Source organism: Trifolium pratense, linkage group LG3 (assembly GCF_020283565.1).
Source record: "Trifolium pratense cultivar HEN17-A07 linkage group LG3, ARS_RC_1.1, whole genome shotgun sequence".
Classification (NCBI taxonomy): domain Eukaryota; kingdom Viridiplantae; phylum Streptophyta; class Magnoliopsida; order Fabales; family Fabaceae; genus Trifolium; species Trifolium pratense.
Genome location: NC_060061.1, coordinates 48,189,946 through 48,216,437, shown reverse-complemented (window position 1 = coordinate 48,216,437; position 26,492 = coordinate 48,189,946). Strand labels below are relative to the sequence as shown.

The following is a 26,492-nucleotide window of genomic DNA, read 5'->3' as shown; positions in this document are numbered from 1 at the left end:
ATTAATTTCTAAATAGAAATCTAATTAGAAATTAATTAATCCCCCTATTTTTAAATTTTTTGAAGTTTTGATCCCAAAAATTTGAAATAGGGGATCAAAAAGTACCAAAATTTCATTTAAGCCAAGAAACAATTAATTAAGCAATGTAAATTATTAATCTATATTATATTATATATATATATATATATATATATATATATATATATATATATATATATATATATATATATATATATATATATATATATATAGGGGGTTGTTAATTTACTACCAACTAAAAATATTAACGTGTAAATTAGCAATGCGCACTTTTTTTCTAATAGGACAAAAAAAAAACCTTGATATTTATTTATTTAACACTAGGAAATTTAGAGTTAGTTAGGTAAAATTTATTAAATGATGTGAACTCATTTGCTAATTTACACCCAAACAATTATAAATATATACAACCATAATAAACACAAGACAACCTAGGAAATAAAAAAAATAAAAAAAACAACTTGAGAAAAAAATTTATTTATTTTTAACAAAACAAACTATTTTCTAATTTTATGTAATCCTACTCATTAGTAACAAAAAAACTATTTTCTCTTTTATTTAAAAAATAGAAATATTATTAACAAAAAAAAAACAAGTTCAGTAACAGTAACCGAAACATACTCATTAGTAACAAAAAAAACTCATTAGTAAATAGAAAACCATTTTACCCTTGAGCAACAATAATGAGTTTATCTAAGTTGAAAATAGGCACAATACTCATTGGTAACAAAAAAACTATTTTCTAGTTTATTTATAAAAAAACGATGAAACAAGTTTCTTGAAAGAGAAACTATGTAAATTGGAAAAAACAGGTTGTTTATTTAGGTTGCACATATTTATAATTATTATGTGGGTGTAAATTAGCAAATGAGTGTACAACATTTAATGAAAGTTACCTAACTAATCCTCAATTTTCTAGTGTAAAATAACTAAATGTCAAGGTTTTTTTTTGTCCAAATTAAAAGGTGCGCATTACTAATTTACACCTTAATATTTTTAGTTAGTTGTAAATTAGCAATCTCATATATATGTGTGTGTGTGGATATCTATTAAATTAAGAGAGAAGAAGACAATCTAAATAATATTATTGCTACCTTATTTCATTTCATTAACATTACTAAGATTACAAATCCATAATGATGAGGTTCTTGAAACTAGAAAAACAAAAGCAAAAATAAAATCAAATTATTGCATGACATTCAACAAGCAAATTATAACTCATGAAATATTCAAGTACAACATTTGTGGACTCTCTTCGTTTTGACACTATTTATCTGGATAAATTATTGGAACACATCTACATACGAAAGCGACACACTTTGGTTTCGTACGAGCTTTGGGGCACGAATCTTTTGGACAATCAGCGTCTGTGTAACATCTTGTTGCTGAAAAAAAAATTTAAATAAAATTGAATAAATATTGTTAATGAAGTAAAATAGTAAATTTGAAAGGGTAAAAAAATATCTTACCTTCAACGTTCTTTGCAACAAAAATTAGGAAAAGAAAGATAATCATAAAACAAACAAACTTAATAATTTCAGCCATGTTTCTCTCATTTGCATGTAACAAATGGTTCTATTTATAATCTTTACATCTCATCATTTCCTTACTTTAATTAAATAGTGTTTAGCTCTTATGGTGTTGTAAAAACACTTCCTAAAAGAAAATTATTATTAAATATCTCTCAAGCTTCAATGTATTGTGTTTGTCCTTTTAGGAAATGATCTAACCTGATGATCAGAAAGGTTGAGGTCGGTCCGTTGAGCAAGCTTCCACACCGAAGGGGGGGTTTGTACCTGCAGGTGCTCCGATGCCTAAGTCAGCAAAGAGGACAAGAGATACAAAGAAGAGAGAGAAAGAAAGTGTAGAATGGTTTAGAATATCTGGCTCTCCTGTCTAGGAGAGCTTATATAGTGCCCCCAGCGCTGGGCCAAAGGTTGGCCTATTGGGCCGGGATAACCGGCCCAATAGACTCAACTGCCAAGATAGTCCCTGTATCGTAGGGGAAGGCCGTTATTTGCCTCTATCTTGGTTGGAGCCGTTCCGCTATTCGTGGGTAAGGGATAAGCTCCGTGACAGCTGTGGTTGGATAAAGGAGCACGTGTTAAACATGCTGCTTAGCTGTTAAGCTACGTGGGAGTGGATCAACATGCACGGATGTATGAGCACGTAGTTAACGTGATGCTAATCCGTTAAGTCGAGCAGGACACGTCATTGGCTGACATGTCGGGGAAGTCTCCCCTTATTGGGTTGTGCCCCAAATGTCGGGCAGAAGGGATTGGGCCAGCCCTTGGCCCAGTCCAGAACAGGAAACTTAGTAAAGAGGTCACGTACTTACCAATCAAGAGAGTTCGTTGTAATGAGGTCCAATGTGATTAAGAGGATTCTAAAAACTAATGACGTACAATCACAAGAGGGGTCATAAAATATGCAAGGCAAGAATTCAGTCAGTGGAATGAATGAAAAGAATAAGCCACGTAGGGGGTAAAGGATGAGAAAACCGCATAGCATGTGGAGAGAATATGCAAGAGCATAAGGCTATTGAGGGTGTGGGTGTGTGTATTGTGAGTGAAGTTGTAACTTCCCTCTCTCAAAACTCTCTTATCTTTATACATTGTTGATTCTGTGATCGTTATCTCAATCACTCCCTTTGGTAGAGGTTTTGGATCTACAATCTATTGTTATCTTTTTATTCAAGTTGTTATTGTTGATTGTGTGATCATTACCTTTAACCATTAGTCTGTGTTAGGGGTTTTGGATCTACAATCCTTGCTTATTGTTGTGCACAAATAGTAACAGAAGGTAATAATAACGAAATTGCAAACAATAAGAACACAAGAAGTTTGATAATGGAGTTCCCCTTAGGTACGTCTCCGGCTGCAGAATTCGCTACAGCTCGTTTCTATTAGATGAAAGAATGAATTAGGGTTTCAGTGTTACAAGCGGTATATATAATACTAATAGAATGTCGTAAATACCCCTGCTCTTCCTGATGTATATATGAACCATACTCAACACTTATTATTCAATACAATTGCTATTTCGTTTGGAATTATACCATGTTCCTTCGATTTTACTCTGTTCGGTTATACTTTGTTCATCTCAATTGCTATTTTCTTCGATACTTTGCTCCTTTCGATTCTCTGTCCATTTCATTGGTGCTCTCATCACACCATGGATCATGACAACGAAAACACATCAATAACAGAGGACAAGCCAAATTCCAAAGATATTTATTCCTGACGTCCACTCATATATGTGTGTGTGTCGATATCTCTTAAATTAAGAGAGAAGAAAACAATCTAGATAATCTGGATGGAGTATTGGTTGTGAACGAATTGATCGACTTAGCCAAGAGAAGGAAAGATAATTGTTTATTGTTGAAAGTGGACTTCGAAAGAGCCTATGATACAGTAAATTGGTCTTTTCTGGAGTATATGATGCGACGTATGGGTTTTGCGGATGGTTGGATCCAATGGATGAGAGCTTGTATTTTTAATAGTTCGATGTCGGTACTTGTAAACGGCAGTCCCACTAAGGATTTTGTGGTCGGTAAAGGGTTGAGACAAGGTGATCCGCTATCTCCTTTTCTTTTCTTGATAGCAGCTGAAGGTCTCACAGGCATGATGCAGAAGGCAGTGGGTATTGGTGTTTTCCATGGCTATAAGGTCAGTGATGATTTACTTTTTCATACTCTTCAATTCGCGGACGATACTATCTTGATTGGTAAAGGTAATTGGGACAATCTTTGGTCTATCAAAACGGTGTTGCGAAGCTTCGAGTTAGTCTCTGGCTTAAAGATTAACTTCTTTAAAAGTAAACTTTATGGAATTAATCTGGATGATAATTTTTTGAACGCTGCGTCCGCTTTTTTACATTGTGGTGTAGAGTCTATTCCATTTCGTTTCCTAGGAATTCCTGTTGGAGCCAATCCAAGAAGAAAGATAACATGGAATCCTATTGTGGACAATATGAGGAAGCGACTAAGTAGTTGGAATGGTCGGAATCTGTCTATTGGTGGTAGAGTTACTCTAATTAATTCGGTGTTGTCTAGTCTCCCGCTGTATTTTTTTTCTTTTTTTAAAGCACCTTCGTGCGTATTAAAAGAATTGGTTAGTATCCAAAGGAAGTTTTTATGGGGTGGAAGTTTGGACACTAAAAAAATTTGTTGGGTTAGTTGGGACACAATTTGCCTACCAAAAGATAAAGGAGGGTTGGGTATAAAGAATCTTGATTTTTTTAATCAAGCGTTACTTTGCAAATGGAAGTGGCGAGGACTTTGTGAAGAAAAATCTATGTGGTGTAAGTTGTTAGTGCATAGGTATGGATCAATGTCTGAAAACTTTCTTCTAAATATGAACAAGGAAGTTAAATTACAATCAATTTGGTGGCGTGATATTGTGAAAATAGGAGGTGAAGAGAGTGGCGGTTGGTTCAAGTCCAATGTTTGCAACGTGTTAGGTAACGGTAATACCATTCTATTTTGGCAAGAAAGATGGGCTGGTAATGATAGTTTCATGAACTTATTTCCACAATTATATGTTAAAAGTATGCACCCAAATTCAGTCATAGCAGAGTGTGGTTTATGGAATGAGGTTGAATGGAATTGGAGATTGCTTTGGAATGGAGATTTAGCGCAAGATGATATAGAAGCAGCAGCTGAATTGGAGTGTTTGCTTTCAGATATCAGTCCTAATAAGGATCGTACGGATTATAGGAAATGGATCACGAACAATCTCGGCATGTTTTCGGTAAATTCAGCGTATTGTTTTTTGCAAAACTGTTACTCTCCATTGACCATTAATAGCAATGTGGTGGATGCACTACAAGACTTATGGGCGAATGATGTTCCATCCAAAGTGAGCATTTTTGGATGGAGGTTGTTATTAGCGAGACTACCGACTCGGAAGGCGTTGGAGAGAAAAAGAATTATTAGTAATCCGCGTGAACTTTGTTGTGCTTTCTGTTTTAGAGAAGAAGAAGATATCGATCATTTATTTTTTAATTGTTCTATTTCAATTCAAGTGTGGAAAAAAGTGTATGAATGGCTGGACATGAATTTTATAACATTTGAGGAAGTATGGAAGCATTTCACTACTTTTGGTGATTTGGTGAAGAGTAAGAGTCTTGCTAAAGCTCGTCATGTCATTTGGCTAGCAACCACTTGGAGTATATGGCGAACTCGAAACAACATTATGTTTCGTGGAGATGTGTTTAATTTGGCCTTACTTGTTGATCAGATTATTTTTATTTCTTGGGTTTGGTTTGTAGGTCGAATAGAACTTAATCCTTCATTTGTATTCTCAGACTGGTGTAACGATCCATTAGCTTGCATTCTAAGTATCTAATGGTTTTCGTAATTTTTGTAAGGGTTGAGTGCCCCTTGCACTCTTTTTAATTCAATCCTTTTGCTTATCAAAAAAAAAAATCTAGATAATATTATTGCTACCTTATTTCATTTCATTAACATTACTTAGATTACAAATCCATAATGACGAGGTTATTGAAACTAGAAAAACAAAAGCAAAAATAAAATCAAATTATTGCATGACAATTCAACAAGCAAATTATAACTCATGAAATATTCTAGTACAACATTTGTGGACTCTCTTCGTTTTGACACTATTTATCTGGATAAATTATTTTAACACATCTACATACGAAATCGACACACTTTGGTTTCGTACGAGGTTTGGGGCACAACTCTTTTGGACAATCAGAGTCTGAGTAACATCTTGTATATAATGCTGAAAGAAAAGAAAAGAAAATATTTAAATACAATTGAATAAATATTGTTAATGAAGTAAAATAGTAAATTTGAAAGGGTAAAAAAATATCTTACCTTCAACGTTCTTTGCAACAAAAATTAGGAAAAGAAAGATAATCATAAAACAAACAAACTTAATAATTTCAGCCATGTTTCTCTCATTTGCATGTAACAAATGGTTCTATTTATAATTTTTACATCTCATGCATTCTTTCCATACTTTAATTAAATAGTGTTTAGCTCTTATGGTGTGTAAAAACACTTTCTAAAAGAAAATTATTATTAAATATCTCTCAAGGACGTCAATGTATTGTGTTTGTCCTTTTAGGAAACTTAGTAAAGAGGTCATGTACTTACCAATCAAGAGAGTTTGTTTTATTTTACTTTTTATCAAATCTCAATTATTTTAAAAATATTAACAAAACCCATTAAGAACTTCCAATTTTTTTATCATCTCAAGAGAAAGATTGAATCTTACATATTTTCATGTTAGATTGAATTAAAAGAATAAAATCCATAACAATATATATAAAGAATAGGGATTTATGTATAATGTATCATTCGCTTATCCCACAAGCCCAAGAAAAATATTATCAGTTAAAAATATTTTTTGCATCTCAAAGAAACATAATAAGTTACATTAACCTTCCTTCAAAAAAAAAAAAAAAAAGTTTGACTCATAACTTTTATGAGTTTCAATTACTGTGATAATCATGTGGTGTTTAAGGCGTGGAATTGATATTTTACTACAAAATAGAATTATGCACTTGCGGCCTATCAATTTTACGTAGTAATATTTATTCAATAAACTTGTATAATTATTGTGATTCATATTTTAGAAAAATTTATAAGAAATTTTATTATTCATTTAAAATGTAATAGAGTTATATTAGTTAATTTTTATTCTTAAAAAGATAATATTTTACATTTACAATTTCATCGGTTAATTTTCGAAAAATTGAATGTTATACGTCACTTCAACTAAAACAATGATTTTAGTTGCAAGTGCTCTGAGTAGCTAGAACTATGACGGTTAACCAACAAGAACTATTGGAGTTTGGAGAAATTTGTGATACCATATTGAGAAATAGAAAAATGAGTGAAATTAAAAACTTCATTAATTATTGTAAAATTGATCAATTATAGTATACTCCTACAAGTTTCTAAGAGGTTCTACCATAGCTAACAGTAGGCTAGATGTACAGAATCATAACTAACTCTACCTAGGGATTGGGAAAGTTAGTTACACAGTTGCAACTAATTTTTGTGACTTAGAAGCTTCAATAACTTGTGTTGCAAGTAGGTTCTGCTCTCTATGTTCTTCTATGTGATTGGTCAAGTCCACTTCCATATGTTCACTATTGATTTTTAATTTTTTTTATTTTAAATCAAAGGTATCATCTCCAAAAGAAGAGGCAATAAATTTATTGTGACAAGAAAAATACACGAATTGCGGTTGCAGATGTAATTGCGGTTAATTGAGATTACGGTTATCCGCCAAAGGAGTGGAAATAAATATCATATTTATCTATCAGAGCGGACACATATATCATACTATCCACTCTTTTGATAGATAAATATGATATTTATTTCCGCTCTATATCTATGCAGATATCCATTAAATTGCATAATCCACAAATATTGAAGTACCCGCGGATATTACAAATATCCATGGATGACGTCTTTTTTAATAAAATTGATTATTAAAAAAAAATTGGCTTCGTTTATAGACATAAAAAATATTAACACATAATATTCATACATTTTGCTAAATAGAATTTTTATTCAATATATGAAAAGTTGTTTCAACATAATAATATGAAAAGTTTGTAAAAAAAAAATATATATATGAAAAGTTGTACCTCAAAAGATTAAAAAAGAATATTAAAAGTTTTATTTATTGAATATGAACAAAAAATGTAACTATCAAAAAACTATTTCTTTCTACGTACATGCTAAAAATACTAGTAGAGTTTATATTTAAGTAGAGATTTTTAAATGACTTTACTATTTTATTAGCGAGTCGGGATATCTGCGGGCATGTGTAGTAGTATTGAATGCAAATTCATATTTATTTAATGTGAGTAATTGAAATTCATTTATTTTATTTACGGATATCTATTGAGGTATGTATCTGCCCCTTGCTCGTGGCAAATTTCATCTGTAGATATAGACAAATATGATTTTTTTTGTGATTCCTAAATTTATCTGGTCCAGATATAACAACCAACTATACTTATTTCCATCATCTAGTCTAGTCTTGAAGTTGAGCTTGAAATTTTCCACGTACTATAATCATACAAAGAATAAAAAATATTATCTAGGTGATATATACCCGGTCCACACCAATAACGATTTATTTATTTATTTTTTTATTTTTTGGTACATCAATAACGATTTATTTACATGATTAGGAAACCATAACTACACAATTCTTGAAATGAGAAAGAAAAACAAAATCAAATTATTGGGTGTCAACTCAATAAGCAAGAACAACTCATGAAATATTCTATATAGCTGAATGTTTGCATGCTCTCTTGAGTCTAAAACTAAAACAAAATCATGTGGGCATATTAATTTCCGAGTACGTCTTTTGAACACATTTACATATGGAGTTGTACATGCACCTTGGTTTCATACGAGGTAAGCACAAATTTGTTGGACAACAAGCATCTCTATAACATCTTATAAATGTTGCTGTAATGAAAAAAGAGATTTTTTTAACTAATATGGAAAAAAAAAGTGTATAAAGTAAGAAAGAAAATTTGAAAAGGATAAAAAAAAAAATGTTTACCTTCGATGTTCGTTGCAACAAAAAATAGGAAAAAAAATATCATTATAACACAAATAAACTTGACAATTTCAGCCATAATTCCCCTTTTACTTGTAACAAATATTTTATCACTTTGTAATTTATAAATCTCATCTTTTCCATATATTAATTAAATAATTTTTACCTCTTATGTAGTCGTAAAAGACACTTTCTAAAATAAGAACGATTGTTGAGTGTACGTCTATTAAGAACATCAATATGTTGTGTTTATTCGTTTTAAAAAAATTGGTAAAGAGGTAACATAAAATACTTACTAATCATAAGATTTGTTTTTTTAATTAATTTTCCATTATTATACCCTTTTCATGATAAATATTATCAATGTGTTATGATACTCTACATGTGGTTAAAGCTTTTAGTGACTCATCCTTGATTCATCGTTTAGAGTCTCTCAAATTTTATAAGGAAGATAATACATGCGTAGATAAACTAGCTAATTATGAATTTTAAATTAACTTTGTTTTATCGGATTTTTTAGGGATTTAGATGATGGCTTTTTTTTTTACTTTGATCTTGTTACTAGTTATTGTGTTATAAAAGTAGGATTTGGATCCTCTCCAATTTTTCTTCATGTTTTCTCTCTTTTTCCTTAATTCAATGGTTGATTATCTTTTTTCCTTCATATATCAACCATTGGATTAAGCAAAAAGAAAGAAAACATGAGGAAAAATTTGGGAACGTGTACACTCTTTTTTTTTTATTACATCGTACACTCTTTTTCTCTTCATCTAATTTTCCTAGTCCATCCAAGATATCTTTGTATTTAGATATTTTATTTATAATTAAATTTATTAGTGTTCTGTAAATGATAAGAGGTTAATTTGGGATCTCAAGTTTTGTCTTGTCATGCTTTTACACTCTAACTTTATTTTTTTTTTGAGAAAAAAAGAAAAATAACCTTTCATGATATAGGAAAGACAAAATAACTATAACGATAAAAAAATATTGGATGACAATGTTTGCTTCAAAAAAATATTGGATGACTTTATATTAATTAATTACATTAGGTGTGCATTAACTGTTATTGCTTCGAATTATTTTAGTCGAAAAACACGTGTGGATTTGAGTATCAACAATACGATTCCTAAGAACCACCGCCGGCCCTAAAACTCTTTTTGATTTTCTTCTTCTTCTCTCGCCCATAGAGGGGTGGTTTTAGGTCAATTTTTGGCCTAAAATCACCCCTTTACATTTTTTTCTTCTTGCTTTTTAATACAAATAAGTGATTTTCACATAGTTTAAGTCTTATAGTTTTGTTTTCATCTTTGCGATTTTATCCTTTGTTTTGATTTTCAGTATTGTTGTCCCGTCTTAGTGCGGAGTATTGTTGTCCCGTCTTAGTGCGGAGTATTGTTGTCCCGTCTTTGTGCGGTGTTCATTTGTTTCAGGTTTGAAGATTAAGGTTGATCCAGTGCAGATCCAATCAATGACTTTTGTACCATCAACGCTACAGATCCGGCGACATGAATGTTCCGGAAACTTCAATATAGTCAAATATGTAGGCTTTTGCAATATGCCGTTTGATGCTATTAACACGGATGCTGTGAGTTTGTTCGCAGATTCATCCTTTTTGTTTTTAGCGATTTTGATTTGTATTGCATCGATGTACTCTTATCAATTTGAATGAATGAATATCTTTTATTTAGTCAAAAAAAAAACTGTTATTGCTTCGTGTGACCTCTATTTTTTTTTTTATTACAATGGTATTGGTATGAAATTTAGCATTTAATGACACAATAAGAATTTTTTTTTATAAATTAAGAGCATCTAGATATCAAGGTAGCGATAGACATCCAACCTTAATTGACATCCCTATTTTTCTCCGTCCTCCACCTGCAGCTCATATTATTATTAAAAAAGAAAAACAATAACAACTAGCACGCAATATAAATTCACGCAAGACTAAATCACCCTCTTCTTTTTATGTTGCGCGCCAAGTTTCTTCTGAAGGGGTACAAGATTCTCAGCGAGCAGGAGTTGTTACAGAAGTAGTTACGAGGAAGTTACAGTCCAATATCAGTATCGGGAAAAATTCGGCGTGCTCTATTTCTTCAGTCGGTGACATCCTTTGCTGCAGTTCGATTAACTCATCAGACATTCGTAACTGTAGAAGAATTTTTTCTAGTGTGAACAGTACCCACCAGAGTCGATCGCACCACCGCGAGTCCAGTCTACATCTCGCCGGCAGCTGCTAAGATAGGGAAAAGGAAAGACGACGGTTGGGAGCCGATGGTTGTGATTGTGAAAGAAGAATGATACAATAAGAAGTTGAATACAGAAGTTCCAATAAAATGTTATAACATTTGTCTTCTAAACATGTTAGCATTCTCCTAAAAATATAGGCAAAAAATTACCTCAGAGTATTTTAACTTATTTATTTGTAATAAAATTGTTCTTTATTTTTTTTTCTCGCATGGGTCATTTATCTTCGTAAACGTGCATAGGTTAAGTTTTGTATCGTATTCATTTGCAACATATTCATCTTTAATCTTATTTTTTTCCACACAAGTCTTTTATCTTTATAAGACATGCAAGAGTTAGTCCTTTATTTTATTTATTTATAACATAATGAAAGGTTTAAAACAAAGAGACATGTGAAGTGTTTGAAACATTTCATTAAACCTTAAAAAAAAAATTGGTAATTTTTTTTTTTGACGGAAAAATTTGGTAAATTTAGTTTAATGAGAATTGAGTATTTCGACGTTGGAGTTTAGAACAAGATTTTGTAGCAAACAAAACACACGTAGATTCATATAATTTTGAGACGTATTTAAGTATAATTTGTGATAAATTAGGTAAGAAGATGATGAATATGATGAAGCTAATCGAAGATGAACAAGATGAATGTTCATTATCATTTTTGGTTTAATGAAATGTTTCAAACCCCTCACATCTATTTCAAACACATTATTGTGTTACAAATAAATGATGAATCTGTTATAAATAAAGGGTCATGCTAAATAGTGCCCCTGGGGCACTAGTTAAGCATACTAAAAAGGAAATAAATGATAAAATTAATGATGAAGAGAATAACTTTCCACTTCATTAAAACATTAAATGCACAATTTACGAGATAAAACTTCTATATTTGTATCCTTAACTAGTGTCCTAGCATTTTCCATAAATAAATAAAGTAAAAGAGACTTTTGATGTAATTTTCACACAAATATATTTTTAAGATTGCGATCACAATTGCAATTATTTTTAGTACTCTTGAACTGCCAAGATTTTGGAAAGTAATTTCTGATTAAATGGGAAAGTATATCTATTGTTTGTATATTGTCAGAATCTAATTGTCGCTAAAATTTAAACAAAAGTCTTATATATCGTATAATAATTGGGGGGCTCTTTGCTTGTATTATGAATGAATCTCAAATTGCAGAAATTGCTTGTTTAGATAATCTTCGAGCTAGAGTATTTTTGGTAGAGCTGTCAAAACGGACCCGACCCGTTTCGGACCGGAAACGGGCCGGCCTGGTCGGGCTTTGTTTGACAAGTCCGGATAAAAAATAGGATACAAATTTTAGTGTCCGACCGGTACGGGTTGTCAGGCTTTCGGGCGGCTCGATCTTAAAATTTTTTATTTTATTTTTAATGTTATTGGTTTACAACGTTGGCCATAAGGATCGAACCTTGGACCTAATGCATACTACCAAAATTTCTCACCACTAAACCAAATCTAGTGGCTTATTTTATTTTTAATGTTCAAACTCAACATAAAGAAATCTCTAAAAAAATAAAAATAACTAACGAACTATTTGGTTTTTTTTTATTTTTGGGTTACAAAGGGGCTAAAGCCCAAAAAAGAGACTAGCAAAATGGCAAAAAAATTTACCTAAAAATCATTCATATATATATATATATATATATATATATATATATATATATATATAAGATCAATAATTGTCGCGCGCCCTATTTTTACTCATCCGCTACCTACAAGTTTTTTTCGTGCCCTATTTTTACTCATCTGCTACCTACGAGTTTGTCGTGCGCCCTATTTTTAACAGCCTAGGCCCCACCAACTTAGGTGGTCTCAGCACTTCCACCTCACGATTTTCTTCACGCCCCTCACTAGTGGAGTTTTTGCCTTCCGTGGGAATCGAACCATGTACCATGGGGTTCAAGTATATGTTCAATCTATTCCCTCTACCATTTGGGTTTTGTAACAGCGTGAACCCCTTTTCTACCTATTTAGTAGGCAATCTCGACTGTCACCTCACGATCTTCTCTACTCCCCTCATTAGTAGAGTTTTTGACTTCTGTGGGAATCGAACCACGTACCCTGGGGTTCAAGTACATGTTCACTCCATTCCCACGATCTTCTCTACTCCCCTCATTAGTATCTCTAAATAAAAACCCTCTCATTTTACCCACGTAATATCAAATTACTTTGATTTTAATCATTAATATAGTCATGTCGCACAAAAATAGTGACATAACCAAAATCTACTGACTGAACTATTGACATGTATTTAGAGGGCATTGACTTAAAAAATTACACAGACAAAAACTAAAATAAAATTTGCATACATGACAAAACCAAAAACCAAAATTCGCATAAATTACAAAGACAAAAATTAAAACTCGTACAAATTATAGAGATGAAATTCGCTAACTTTAACTTTTAATTATAAAGTTGTTTAATTTTCAAAATATATATACTCTAGTAAAGTGTAGTATAGGGAGTACATATGATATATATATATATGAGTTGGGATCCTCTCCATTTTCTATTCTTTCCATTTCTTCCATTACCAAAGTTTTTAAATATTTTTGGGTGTATAAATGATATTTGGACCCACTTAATGTCACACTTTTGCATTTATATTCCCAAAACTATATAATAATGGAGGAAATGGAAATAATTAGAAATGGAGAGGATCCTAACTCTTATATATATATGTATAAATGATTGACCAAGTGACGACCACTGACCAGGTTCCATTTGTTTAGGAATTTATTACTTACTGTCAATTCCGGGTTTCCCGTTTCCACTCATTCTCGATTTTCTCATCATCATCAACGAATCAAACACATAACTTTCAGTGGCAAACCCGTAATTAATTTCCAACACTCAGGGTAATCTTTTCCACAACTTCACTTTTCTATTACACTTTCCTTTTCTCAGCTTATTTTTCTTTCTTTCTCATTTCACTTCTCAACCATTCAGACACAACACTCAATTTTCTCTCACTTTCTCTCTCTTAACACATTTTCTCTCTCTACTGTAACAACTTCAGAATCAGATCACAGTTTTCTCACAGATTTTCCCGCACATTCTCTCTCCCGTTTTCTTCTCCTCCGCACTGCCACCAGCTCATCGATCCATCATCAATCGCCGGAATCTCTGAAGTATTTCATTCCTTCATTGATCTTGTGGTTCCTTCGTGACCTAGAAGCTTCGATCAGTACCTACCGGAGCTCACTTTGGAGCTACCAGAAGCTTCGTTGTTATGATGTTAACAACGAAGATGATAACGAAGATTCTGTAATTTTGTAAATTGGAGTTCGATTATGATGGTGGAGGTTTTGGAATTGAGCTCGTGTGAAGAATTTAGCGTTGTTATTCGGGTTTTGGAAGGGTTTTTGAGTGAATGGAAGGGTTTGGGTATGAGAATGGGTGAATGAGTGGAAGATTGGTGTTTAGATTTTGGTAATAGTTTGTTAATTTTTGTTCTTCTTGATTTGAATGATGTCACGGTCTGATACGATTATGATGACGAGTACTTCAACTAATTCGGATCTGAATAGAGCTGGTACTGTTGAAAGAGACATTGAGCAGGTATGTTGATTAATTCATGTGTTTAATCTTCAAAAAATTGAATTCAAGTTGTTTATATTTTATAGGTTTTTGATAGTTTAGTGTATAAATAATGCTAATAATTGTTTGATTAAAACTAGTCTAGCTAGTAGGTACTACAAAATATATTTGATAAGGGTACCATAGAACTTTCATATTAGTATGGTTCTAAGTTGCTTATGAAGTAGGGACACAGACACGGATACCGGGTACGACATAGACACTGGTACGTCAACATCGATAATAATTTGAAGAAAAAAAATGATATGATTCAATGTAATCATAAGTGTCGATGTCGGACACCGGCGCGTGTTCGACACTGGAACACGCTTAATAGAGAAGTGTCCGTGCTTCATAAGAGTCACAGAAGTCGCAGTTATTTTGCAAACTTTTATATTTCGGGCAAATGTGGCTGCAATTAGGGTTGCATTTGCTGTTGCAGAGACCTTTAAAACTGTTATGTTATGTCAGCAACTGCAGTTGCAAACTACAATTTGAAACCATGCTTACTAGCATGATAATTTGTTTTTTGGTTCTGTGTGGATTTCACGATAGAGTACTACTTGGATTTAGATTGTGTACTCTTACAGCATAATTATCTGCAATTTTTATGTCTTTAATGTTAGAGGACGATTGTGATTTGGTGTATGTGAAACAGCCCAATTTAGTGGCGTTCTTTGTTCTATGAAGCTTGGGTACTCTTAATATGTGAATATTATGTGGCACATGTATGAGAATACATGAAATTTTTAATATATAAGGTATGAAGCAGTCTAGATACGTTAACGGGAATATGTGCATGCATGTGTGTGTAAAATCCATAAATGCGTTATGTTTGTGTAGAGTTCGTTGAAATTGTTCATTAATATATTACCATATCAGTAGATGATGATGACAATTTATAAAATGATACTTGTTGTGAGCATAACCAAAAAGCATAGACACAATCATATGGTGGATCTTTGAGCTGGTTTAGATAAAATTCTCAAGATGCACTTATGGAAAAAGAATTACTTAAAGAATCTTGCAATAATTATGCTATTTTTTAAACAATATAACTTCTCGTAGAAGTGAAAATTAGCTTCTGCATCTCAATTTTTCTGGGAGCTCTATCATTTAAATTCTTCATTAGTATACACAAAATTATAAGGACTTTTTAGCCAAGAACTATGAACTTGTTTTAATTAAAAAGCTCCCATAAATTAGAAGTTAATTAAGATTGGTGCCATGTACAATCCTTTTAGGTGTGTATAAATCTTTTTTGTAAAGCACATAAACCAACTCCTCCGCATTCATTTTGTCTATCTTAAAAGAAGTACTAAAGGAGCATGTACTTCAATTCCTTTCACAGCATGATGAACACAGCTGTACAACAAACTTCAAGACACGTTCTTTGAACTGTATTAAAGTCATATACCAAAGTCATATCCAAACAGATCTAGGCATATCATATGCATATTGTTATCGGACATGTGAACACACCAATAGTTACATTGCACAATTTTGGAGTAACTTGGCTTCATCATTCACAAGGTGGTAGTGGTACAATTGTAACAAAGATGGTTTTTGCAAATGTGAGAAAAAGATTGATAAATGTTAAAATTAAAAGAGTTAATTAGTTGGAGAGCATAACAGGGTTGAGGTAGACCATGAAGATTCTAAGAGAAACCATAAAATAGGATCTTGAATTGAATACTAGAAAGTATATAGGCGACATAGGAAATGTGGATAAGACAAAATTTAAAAATTATAACACAATATGTTTGTAATAATAAAACACGTAGCTATAAATTAATATATAAACGTAAGTCTTAAATTGAAAGAGAAATCAATATTTTTAAGTTAAAACAAGTTCCTTTAGACATAATAAAATGCCGTCATTCATCTAATCATTGTGGTATTGTCATCTGTGTCGCTATAAAAGTTAAAAATTAAAAGTATGAAAATCTGAAGTGCGCAATAAATTGTTTACTGCATGGGTAAGACGTGGACAAGACTAGTATAAGTGTTTGTGCTACATTGGTTTAATGTCCCATTGAAGAATTATTCTTGGACATATATATACAGTGATATCATATGATTGATTCATCTAGTGAACAGATCTAGTGGGAAAAAAAGGTTTGGACTTTTATTATTGTGTCTTAGCTGTTTATGCCTTTGAAATCTGAACATGAAAATTACTGGAGGAACTCTTTCTCTTCAATTGGAGACGATGATATTTAGGATGTAGAAAAGGATACTGACTAGAGAATCAGGATAAGATGAAGCACTTTCCTGTGCCCTACTGCATCTTGAATTTCCCTGTCTCCTTGAATTCTTGCTTGTAGAGCTGCATCTTAGTAGTGAATCAGGATAAGAAGGAACATGTTTTGAATTGTGCTTCTTTTCTTGCCTATTGTGCAGACTATACTGACAATCTTTATTTCAACTGCAGGCAATTACTGCTTTAAAGAAAGGGGCTTATTTGCTTAAGTATGGAAGAAGGGGGAAGCCCAAGTTTTGCCCATTTCGGCTTTCTAATGTAAGTTTTTACTACTTTTATGTATATAAATCAACCTTTGTGAAAGTCTATCTATCTCTTTTTTTTCTGAGAGGTGGAAATAGGCTAGGCCGCCTAACAAAGTTTATTGTGCATTTCAACCCTTATGTTGGTTTAGTTATTGCCATGATATTGCTGTGGTTTATTGTGCATTATCTCCAGCACATACCTTGATTCTATTACATATGTGAAATCATTTATATGTGTTGAAATTTCTCTATTTAATGGTTTTCCGTAATATAGTTATGTCCTTGTATGTTATGATTTGATCAGTTCTACATATAGTTGTAGAATAGGCATTACATGTAGTTTAGAATAGGAAATTGCTGCATCTTCTGGAGTTTGTCCTAAGGTCGAGGCTTTTAGTTTTGCATCAATTTAAATATAAATCCGATTTAGTATTTTCAAGCAATTCAATCTTTTATTTATTTTCAAGTTAGTATCACATATTATGTTTAGTGAGCCTAAGCCAACATGCAACACCCTCATGGTTAGTAGTTGGATCAGATCGGGATTTACATGGTTAACTCTAAGATAATTTTTCAATCTGCCTCCCTCATGTTACCGGAAGCACACTTCCATGTATTTTATCTGAAATACACTACCGGAAGCACATATATTGGGTCCTGGCCCATATAGCTGATGGGACAAGTGGGCTGGGAATTCTCTTCCCATCTTATGTAGTGACAATGTAAAAGAATTCATTTATGCTCCATTTAATCATTTTATGACTTAACATGGCATGACAAAATAGTAGTGTATACAGAAGACATTTTGTATTATTGAAACTGCTCGAACTATTTTTTTTACAATGTACCTTAAAAATTTTGGGCTGTGGCTGTACTCATAATTAATTTATCAATAATCGAATACCATCCTTTAGTCTAAGTAATGAAGCATCTCACTATTGGTTTTTGTTAAAATTAATGCACTAGGATAATTGTAGTTTAGTTTTATGTAATTATGGTACAGATAACTGTAAATCAATATTAACATATTTACGACTCTCTCAAACACACACACACACACACACACATAAATATGATTTTCTCTAGTGTAATGTAATTCAAACACCCAAATTTGCTCATATATATGGTTTGATTTTGTGTGTCGAAGATTTTGCTAATTGGTTGTCAATTGTTGGAAGTATTTAATTTTTATATTATTTTCAGGATGAATCTGTTTTGATATGGTTCTCAGGGAAAGAAGAGAAGCGCCTTAAACTAACTAATGTTTCTAGAATTATATCTGGACAACGAACGGTAAGTCTGTTAAAATGACAATTAAATCATTGATATTATTTTGCTGCTTCAGATTTTGTAAAAGATACCATATCTAATATACATAAATAGTTGCTACAAGCTATAATTTGTATATTAATAAAATAAAATTTGCATTTTATGTATCCACTCTTCTGGCCTCACAATTTGGTCATAGTTAAGATATAGGCTTAATTGCACTTTTGGTCCCTTATCTTTATTTTAGATTTCAAGTTGGTCTCTTATCTTTTCTGCAGGTTTCAAGTTGGTCCATTCCGTCAATTTTTTCACTATTACCGTTAAATTTGGACACATGGCATACGGAAACCACACTTGGAAAGATGACACGTGTCCAAATTTAACGGTAATAGTGAAAAATTTGACGAACGGGACCAACTTGAAACCTGCAGAAAAGATAAGATAAGGGACCAACTTGAAACCTGCAGAAAAGATAAGATAAGGGACCAGAAGTGCAATTAAGCCTTAAGATATATTATAAAATTGAGCTCTTAATCATTATTTATCTTCGACCAAGAAGCTTTGTTTTCTTTTTTTTTTGTTTGTTGCTATTTTGGATGTTTTCCAATGTATGCGCCTGTTTATGGAAATTGTTGAATCATGTTTCCTTGTTGGAGAGTTTCAAATTTATATTGATTTTCTAGTTATTCATGATTAACTTGTGGCGGTTGTGTTCCTCTTTCTTTCCCTAGCTATCACTTATATATTCATCTAATAGCAGCTACTATACTGATGCTGTCCGGGAATTTATATACATACTGATAATATTTTGTGCTGACTTTTCCATTAAATTCTCACTTATGTAATAATGCACCTCCAATTTGTGATATTCTGGTGAGCATGGGTATGAATGTATGTACAATTATAAATATTTTCAGTTACATCTTGACTTTGACCTTGCGCAGGGAAAGCATCTCAAGTTATTATGACTGAATTAAACTTCTATTTTTTTCAGCCTATCTTTCAAAGATATCCACGGCCTGCAAAGGAATACCAGTCATTTTCACTTATCTATAATGACAGATCACTGGACCTGGTACAAATTTCTTCAAATCCTTATTTTTAAAGAAAATGGCCATAGATGTGGCTTAGAAAAAAGTTTTCATTTCTTGGGTAAATGATATTTGAGTAACCAAGTATTAATTAAATTTAATCACTAATCTACCCACAATCAACCACAAATCTGTGAAAAGGATTATGATCCATAGGTTCTTGGTTAACTGTAAGTAGATTATCTGCGAAATTAAACTGATACTTTTTTAGTCAAAATATAATCACAAACTTGAACTATTTCCTAAGCTACATTTACTGGTCATTTTTCCTCTACATGGGATTGGGGGGATGAGATTATGCTTGGCCAGCTCTTTGATTGCTCATATATTACATACGTTATATTGAGGTATTTTGTGATATTTACCTTACTTAATAGAATCTTACGATATGATTCTTTTCTACTAGATTTGCAAAGACAAAGATGAAGCTGAGGTATGGTTCAGTGGATTGAAAGCATTGATTTCACGGAGCCATCACCGGAAGTGGAGAACAGAGTCAAGAAGTGATGGTTTTCCATCTGAAGTTAATAGTCCTCGAACATACACTCGAAGAAGTTCTCCCTTACATTCTCCATTTGATAGTAATGAAAGCTTGCAAAAGGTATTAAACACCATGTGCATCCTTCTATTTGTTTCATGCTTATCTATATTTCAGTTTTAGAGGTTTATTGGGAAGATTTTTTTTTCCCTTTTCAGGATAGTGGGGATCACCTTCGGCTTCATAGCCCGTATGAAAGCCCTCCAGAGAATGGTTTAGATAAAGCATTTTCTGATGCGACTTATTATCCTATTCCTCCAAAGGGTTTCTTCCCGCCAGATTCGGCCAGTGGTTCAGTCCACTCTGTGTCATCAGGAGGATCGGATAGTGTGCATGGCCACATGAAGGCGATGCCTATGGATGCTTTTCGAGTTAGTCTATCTAGTGCTGTTAGCTCTTCTAGCCAAGGTTCTGCCCGTGATGATGGTGATGCCTTAGGGGATGTTTTCATTTGGGGGGAAGGCACAGGTGATAGTGTTTTGGGTGGTGGGGTTCACCGAGTTGGGAGTTGTTTTGATGTCAAAATGGATTCTCTATTGCCGAAAGCCTTGGAATCAGCTGTGGTTCTAGATGTACAGAATATTGCTTGTGGTGAGCAACATGTGGCCTTAGTGACGAAACAAGGTGAAATTTTCTCTTGGGGAGAAGAATCAGGAGGCAGGCTCGGGCATGGAGTTGATTCTGATGTCCCCCATCCAAAGCTCATTGAATCTTTAAGTAATACAAATATTGAACTTGTTGCTTGTGGGGAGTATCATACTTGTGCTGTGACACTTTCAGGAGATCTTTATACATGGGGGGATGGCACTTACAATTATGGTCTTCTGGGACATGGAAACCAGGTGAGTCACTGGGTCCCAAAAAGAGTAAATGGCCCCTTGGAGGGTATACATGTTTCATCTATTTCTTGTGGTCCTTGGCATACTGCTGTTGTAACCTCTTCCGGGAAGTTATTTACTTTTGGTGATGGTACATTTGGTGTTCTGGGTCATGGAGACCGAAAAAGTGTTTCCTTGCCAAGGGAAATAGAGTCCTTGAAGGGTCTTCGTACTGTGCAGGCTGCTTGTGGTGTATGGCATACTGCTGCAGTTGTGGAAGTAATGGTTGGAAATTCTAGTTCCAGCAACTGCTCTTCAGGGAAGCTGTTTACTTGGGGAGATGGAGACAAAGGTAGACTTGGGCATGGTGACAAGGAATCTAAACTTGTTCCAACCTGTGTTTTAGCCCTTAGGGAACCTAACTTTTGTCAAGTTGCTTGTGGGCATAGTATGACTGTTGCACTTTCTAGAGCAGGTCATGTCTATACCATGGGCAGTTGTGTATATGGCCAGTTAGGAAATCCTCAAGCTGATGGGAAGTTACCAACCCGAATTGAAGGGAAGCTTTCAAAGAGTTTTGTGGAGGAGATAGCCTGTGGTGCTTATCACGTTGCAGTTTTGACTTCGAGGACTGAAGTTTACACTTGGGGGAAAGGTTCAAATGGTCGTTTAGGCCATGGCGATACTGATGATAGAAACTCCCCAACATTAGTGGAAGCTCTGAAAGACAAACAAGTCAAAAGTATTGCTTGTGGTACGAATTTCACTGCTGCCATATGCTTGCATAAGTGGGTTTCTGGTGTTGACCAATCCATGTGTTCTGGCTGCCGTGTGCCATTCAATTTCAAAAGGAAGCGCCATAATTGTTACAATTGTGGACTTGTTTTTTGTCACTCATGCAGCAGTAAGAAGTCTCTTAAGGCTTCAATGTCACCAAATCCCAACAAACCTTATCGTGTCTGTGATAACTGTTTTAACAAAATAAGGAAAGCTACAGAAACTGATGGTTCGTCTCACTCTTCTATTAGCAGAAGAGGAAGTATTAATCAAGGGTCACTTGAGTCTATTGGTAAGGATGATAAATTGGATTCCAGATCTCAAAATCAATTTTCTAGATTCTCTACAATGGAGTCCTTCAAACAAGTAGACAGAAGATCTTCAAAGAAAAATAAAAAATTGGAATTCAACAGTAGCCGTGTCTCGCCTGTTCCTAATGGAGGTTCACAATGGGGAGCAATGCATATTTCTAAATCTTCTAATCCTGTGTTTGGATCATCAAAGAAGTTTTTTTCAGCTTCAGTTCCTGGATCTAGAATTGTTTCCCGGGCAACATCCCCAATATCTAGGCGGCCTAGTCCACCACGGTCAACTACTCCAACCCCAACGCTGGGAGGACTGACAACCCCAAAGATAGTTGTCGATGATACGAAGAGGACTAACGAAAACCTCAATCAGGAGGTTGTTAAATTAAGATCACAGGTATACGTGCTACTTTATGCTTTCATTGATGGACAATTTATATGTTTATTTTAATAGAATTTAAATATTTGCCAATCGGCACCCCTTTTTCACCTAATTATATGAGCTGCTCCTCTTTTTAAATGAGATTGTTGCTAGCTAGATTGGAGATGACTTAATTACTTGTTTATCTCTTGTCAAAAAAAAATTCTCAACAGTTGGAAACCTGACATCCATATCCGGAACTATGAGTCTTCTCGTCCCTGTATTTTCGAAACCACAATAAGATGTTAAACTCAATCGAATAAGCTGGAAATTGTTCATTTCTTTGTCTTTCCTTTTTTTTCTCTCTCTCTAAACATGTTTTACTCATTTGATTATCTATTTGTCGTATGTCGTTTGATCCATCTAGCCAAAATGGAACTAGTGGGATAAAGCCTGCTTGTCGTTGTTTATCTATTTGTAAAATAATCTAGTGGTATTGAGCTCAATGAATATTTTGGTTCCTTTTAGGTGGAAAACTTGACTCGAAAATCCCAGCTTCAAGAAGATGAGTTGGAAAAAACAACTAAACAGCTAAAAGAAGCAATAGCAATTGCCAGCGAAGAAACTGCCAAATGCAAAGCAGCAAAGGAAGTGATCAAGTCGCTTACTGCTCAGGTAGAAATTTCAATCCCTCAAACAACTTTTAACAAGCTAGATTCCTGTTACATAGCTAAAAGCTTTCAACTTATAACAAGCAATGCGAGTAGTTGGTTGGTAATTTTTTTTCCATTTAAATAAGACAATCAATATCTCCTAGAAAAACCTTATCCAAGCAAATCAGTTTTCTTAGGTTGTTGGATTGAACCTTGTTTAACTCAACAAGTAGAAAAGTTACACTGATAAGTGAAAGTCTTTAGATGAGGAAAATAAATGTAACTGTGAGACCAAGACTATACCACTGGTGACTAGTGCTTAGTGTGTCTTATAAAATTTCTTCATTCAATTTCTTTGTCTGTGTTTATCATTTATATTCACAACACGGGGCTCAAAGCAAATGGCCAGACCTTGGGAAATAAAAGCCTAAATGTGCTGATAATCTCACAAATCTCAAAAAACTATGCATTGATTTGACATTTATGTATATCCAGATATAATATTCTAATAAACATACTAAAATAACTCTTAAGACTTTCTACCAAAAAAATAAAAAATAAATAACTCTAGGACTAAAGGCATAGTACCAACTGAATTATAATTACTATTAAAAGCATGATCAGTTATATTTGGGCTCTATATCAATCAAAAACTTAACCAATGGATTGTTTCTTAATTCTTTAACCTTATGTCTATAGATTTTTACTAGATGTATAAAAATTAATCAGTAGGCTTGTTGATCACACATTTCCTCGTTTCTTGCTCGAAATAGTTGAAGGACATGGCTGAGAGGCTTCCCATAGGAGCAGCTAGGAATGTCAGATCACCATCTAACTCCATTTCCAATGACTTAAGCATTGCTTCCATCGATCGCCTGAATATTCAAGCAACAAGCCCAGAATCAGACGTTACTGGCTCATATAACCAGTTATTTTCAAATGGGTCAAGCACCGTCACCGACCGTTCTGTAGGCCACTGTAAACATACTCTATCAGATGCAGCTAGCAGAAATGGGAGCAAAACAAAGGATAACGAATCCCGTAACGAGACTGAATGGGTAGAGCAAGATGAACCTGGTGTATATATTACTCTCACTTCCCTATCAGGCGGTGCAATAGATCTTAAGAGAGTTCGATTCAGGTATGGAATGCTTTATTGCATTGACATTGTTTTTTTCTTGTCAACTTGCATAACTCATCTCCAATATTTGATAAGAGTAATGTACATTGTGTTTGATGGTAACAAGCAATTTCCTTATATATATGTTTTATTAACTAATTCGGTATATGATGAGAAAGCAAAATATTTACCAGCAATTCAAATAACTATGCTGTATTTCATACGTTAGCCATGTTATAACCTGGAAAATCTTTGGATTGGTGAATGCAGTCGCAAGCGGTTTAGTGAGAAACAAGCAGAACACTGGTGGGCTGAGAATCGGATAAGAGTATATGAAAAGTACAACGTGCGCATGATTGACAAATCGACCATTGGTATTGGGAGTGTGGACCTAGCTCATTGATGTGATAACCTGTAAATGATTGAGATGTTTTGGCTGGAGTTAAAGCTAGAACGTATCATCAGCTACATTTGGCTTCCATCTAATATTAAGCATTGAGGGAAGCTGGGATTGGCATAATAGTAGGACAGGATAGGGATTTGATTGTGATATTTTAATTTCACTTCTTTCATTTTTGTTTCCAATTTGATTTCATTTTTCCCCTATTTCTACCTTGTGTGGGGATTGTAAGGTGAGAAATGTAAATTCTTGGTAGGTTACTCTCGCCGAAAGTAGCTGTTATGTAAATTTCATAGGCAAATGCATTTACAAATATTTCTTCTACACCGTTTATAGTATACTTGGAACAACCAATGCGAGAGGTGGTTCAAAGTAGTTAATATAGATTCCCTTCCGCCAAATGTGTTTTTTTCTTCATGCCGTTACAATCCTTTGTAGTATTACTATTACCATTATCATTCTAAGATACCTTCCGTTTCTTGTTATGTCATTTTTTTCTTTAGCAAACTTTTGTTCCTACTTGTCATTTTTGAAGTTCAATACAAAATCATTGTTTTATTAATAACTATTTTACACGGGATATATTGGTAACAACCATTTATACCGGATATATTTCTAAATAACTTGAAAATTTGGTTACTAATTTTTTTTTTAAAAAAATAACTACTATTTAAGAAAAACATTTTAATAATTATGCTAATATATATACTTCTTCCGGTCACAATTATAAATAAAAAACCATTTTTTAGGTTTATTAAAAAAATAATGTATATGGTCAATATATTTTTTTTTTTGGAAAACATAGTATCCAGCCTAGGACCGACTAATTCAAGGGGACCAATCCCACTGCCTATTTGCGGGGTCCATTTAAAGCCTTTTTTTTTCTTTGTATGGACTTAACTTACCGAAATTGGCACTAGGGGAATCGAATCTAAAACCTTGAGAGGAGCATACTTCAATGACTCAAGCCAACACCACTAGACCAACCCCAAGTGGGTTTGTATCTGGTCTATATTATTGACAAAATACATTACTTTTTCAATCAACCTAAAAAATTGATTTTCTTCTTATAATAGTGACATATATACGACTTGTATTGATTAATTAGGAATTTAAGATTCTTTGCTGCATGTGATTATGGAGGGGTTAAATATAGTTATTGACTTTTTGTGTGGAAAGTAACTTATGAAAACTGTTAACATGGACCCCTTAGAGTACAATTTTGTTTTTGAACAACCGAGTATATGGTTTAGGGTAATTCTTTAAAACTTACTCCTATGTTCATTATTACATTGCATATACAATTTGTAGGATGAAAGAAAGAAAAATCTATTATAGTTGGCATCATTTTCTCCACTTATATAATGATATTTTATTGTAGTTGTTGGAAGAATTTTCAAATATTTTACTCATTTCCTACTGTATAATTTTTTCCCTCTTAGTTGCTAATCACTAAATGAAGCATGGATGGTGCTTGAACCAATGACTTTAATCAGTCTGATGATCTCAACAAGATTAGTTTCTTGCTAACATGTGTTTAGTTCATTTGTTATATGTCAAATTTATTGTAGTTGTATATCATGTTTATTTAATTAGCCTTTTTTAGATTTCTTAACGGATGATAAATAATTTGTAATTAGCTTGGATTTTGGGCTGCAAAATCGCTAGGAAAATGTTGCTAGAGATTTATTGCGAAATTGTTGTGAACATATATATATCCTAGCGATTTTTTGAACAATATTTAACTAGGTAACTCACTTGGGGTTGGTCTAGTGGTGTTGACTTGGATCCTTGGAGTATGCTCCTCTCAAGGTTGCAGGTTCGATTCCCCCTGGTGCTAATTTCGGTGGGCTAAGTCCATATAGAGAAGAAAAAAACTCCGACTTTAATTGGGCCCCCGCAAGTGTGTGGTGGGATTGGTCCCCTTGGATTGGTCGGTCCTAAGTCGGATACCAACTTAAAAATAAAAAATTAACTAGGTATTAAATCGGAACTAGATAGGCTTTACTTTATATTAGTTGCAAATTAGCTCGGAAATAGTTTGCTAGATAATTTGCCACCTAATCCATGTTACGCCCTATACAACAGCTAATTCATAGGAAATCTGTAGCTAACCCTGTTTTACTAGAGATTAGCTACGAATTAGCTACAAAGGCCGTCGTAGCAAATCCCATATTTTCTTGTAGTGTTTAACCCTACCTGTCATCATA

General features: G+C 33.4%; 1 protein-coding gene and 3 long non-coding RNA genes across 4 annotated transcripts; 1 reads left to right on the top strand and 3 right to left on the bottom strand.

The window, feature by feature from the left end:
* Nucleotides 1–1,114: 1,114 nt before the first annotated feature.
* On the bottom strand, nucleotides 1,115–1,785 carry LOC123916371. Its single transcript, XR_006812116.1, has 2 exons — nucleotides 1,509–1,785; nucleotides 1,115–1,424 (listed from the first exon to the last, which is right to left on the bottom strand). It is a non-coding gene; the product is annotated as an uncharacterized LOC123916371 (long non-coding RNA).
* A 3,802-nt stretch (nucleotides 1,786–5,587) lies between these two features.
* Nucleotides 5,588–6,004, bottom strand: LOC123916396. Its single transcript, XR_006812121.1, has 2 exons — nucleotides 5,882–6,004; nucleotides 5,588–5,786 (listed from the first exon to the last, which is right to left on the bottom strand). It is a non-coding gene; the product is annotated as an uncharacterized LOC123916396 (long non-coding RNA).
* Nucleotides 6,005–8,136: 2,132 nt separating this feature from the next.
* On the bottom strand, nucleotides 8,137–9,665 carry LOC123916862. The gene is made up of 2 exons (XR_006812268.1): nucleotides 8,601–9,665; nucleotides 8,137–8,503 (listed from the first exon to the last, which is right to left on the bottom strand). It is a non-coding gene; the product is annotated as an uncharacterized LOC123916862 (long non-coding RNA).
* Nucleotides 9,666–13,564: 3,899 nt separating this feature from the next.
* Nucleotides 13,565–24,683, top strand: LOC123917310 (PH, RCC1 and FYVE domains-containing protein 1-like). Its single transcript, XM_045969000.1, has 9 exons — nucleotides 13,565–14,424; nucleotides 16,877–16,963; nucleotides 18,154–18,243; nucleotides 19,214–19,294; nucleotides 19,717–19,911; nucleotides 20,007–22,145; nucleotides 22,638–22,784; nucleotides 23,536–23,903; nucleotides 24,153–24,683. The coding sequence occupies exons 1-9, from the start codon at nucleotides 14,332–14,334 to the stop codon at nucleotides 24,283–24,285; spliced, it is 3,333 nt and encodes a 1,110-aa protein (XP_045824956.1). The 5' UTR covers nucleotides 13,565–14,331; the 3' UTR covers nucleotides 24,286–24,683.
* The last annotated feature ends 1,809 nt before the right edge of the window (nucleotides 24,684–26,492 follow it).

Excerpts from the sequence above, each read along its gene's own strand:
- LOC123917310 (XM_045969000.1), top strand. The coding sequence starts at position 14,332 with ATGATGTCACGGTCTGATACGATTATGATGACGAGTACTTCAACTAAT. Across the intron at positions 18,244-19,213 it reads TTATATCTGGACAACGAACG|CCTATCTTTCAAAGATATCC; the intron begins GTAAGTCTGTTA and ends TATTTTTTTCAG. Across the intron at positions 19,295-19,716 it reads ATGACAGATCACTGGACCTG|ATTTGCAAAGACAAAGATGA; the intron begins GTACAAATTTCT and ends CTTTTCTACTAG.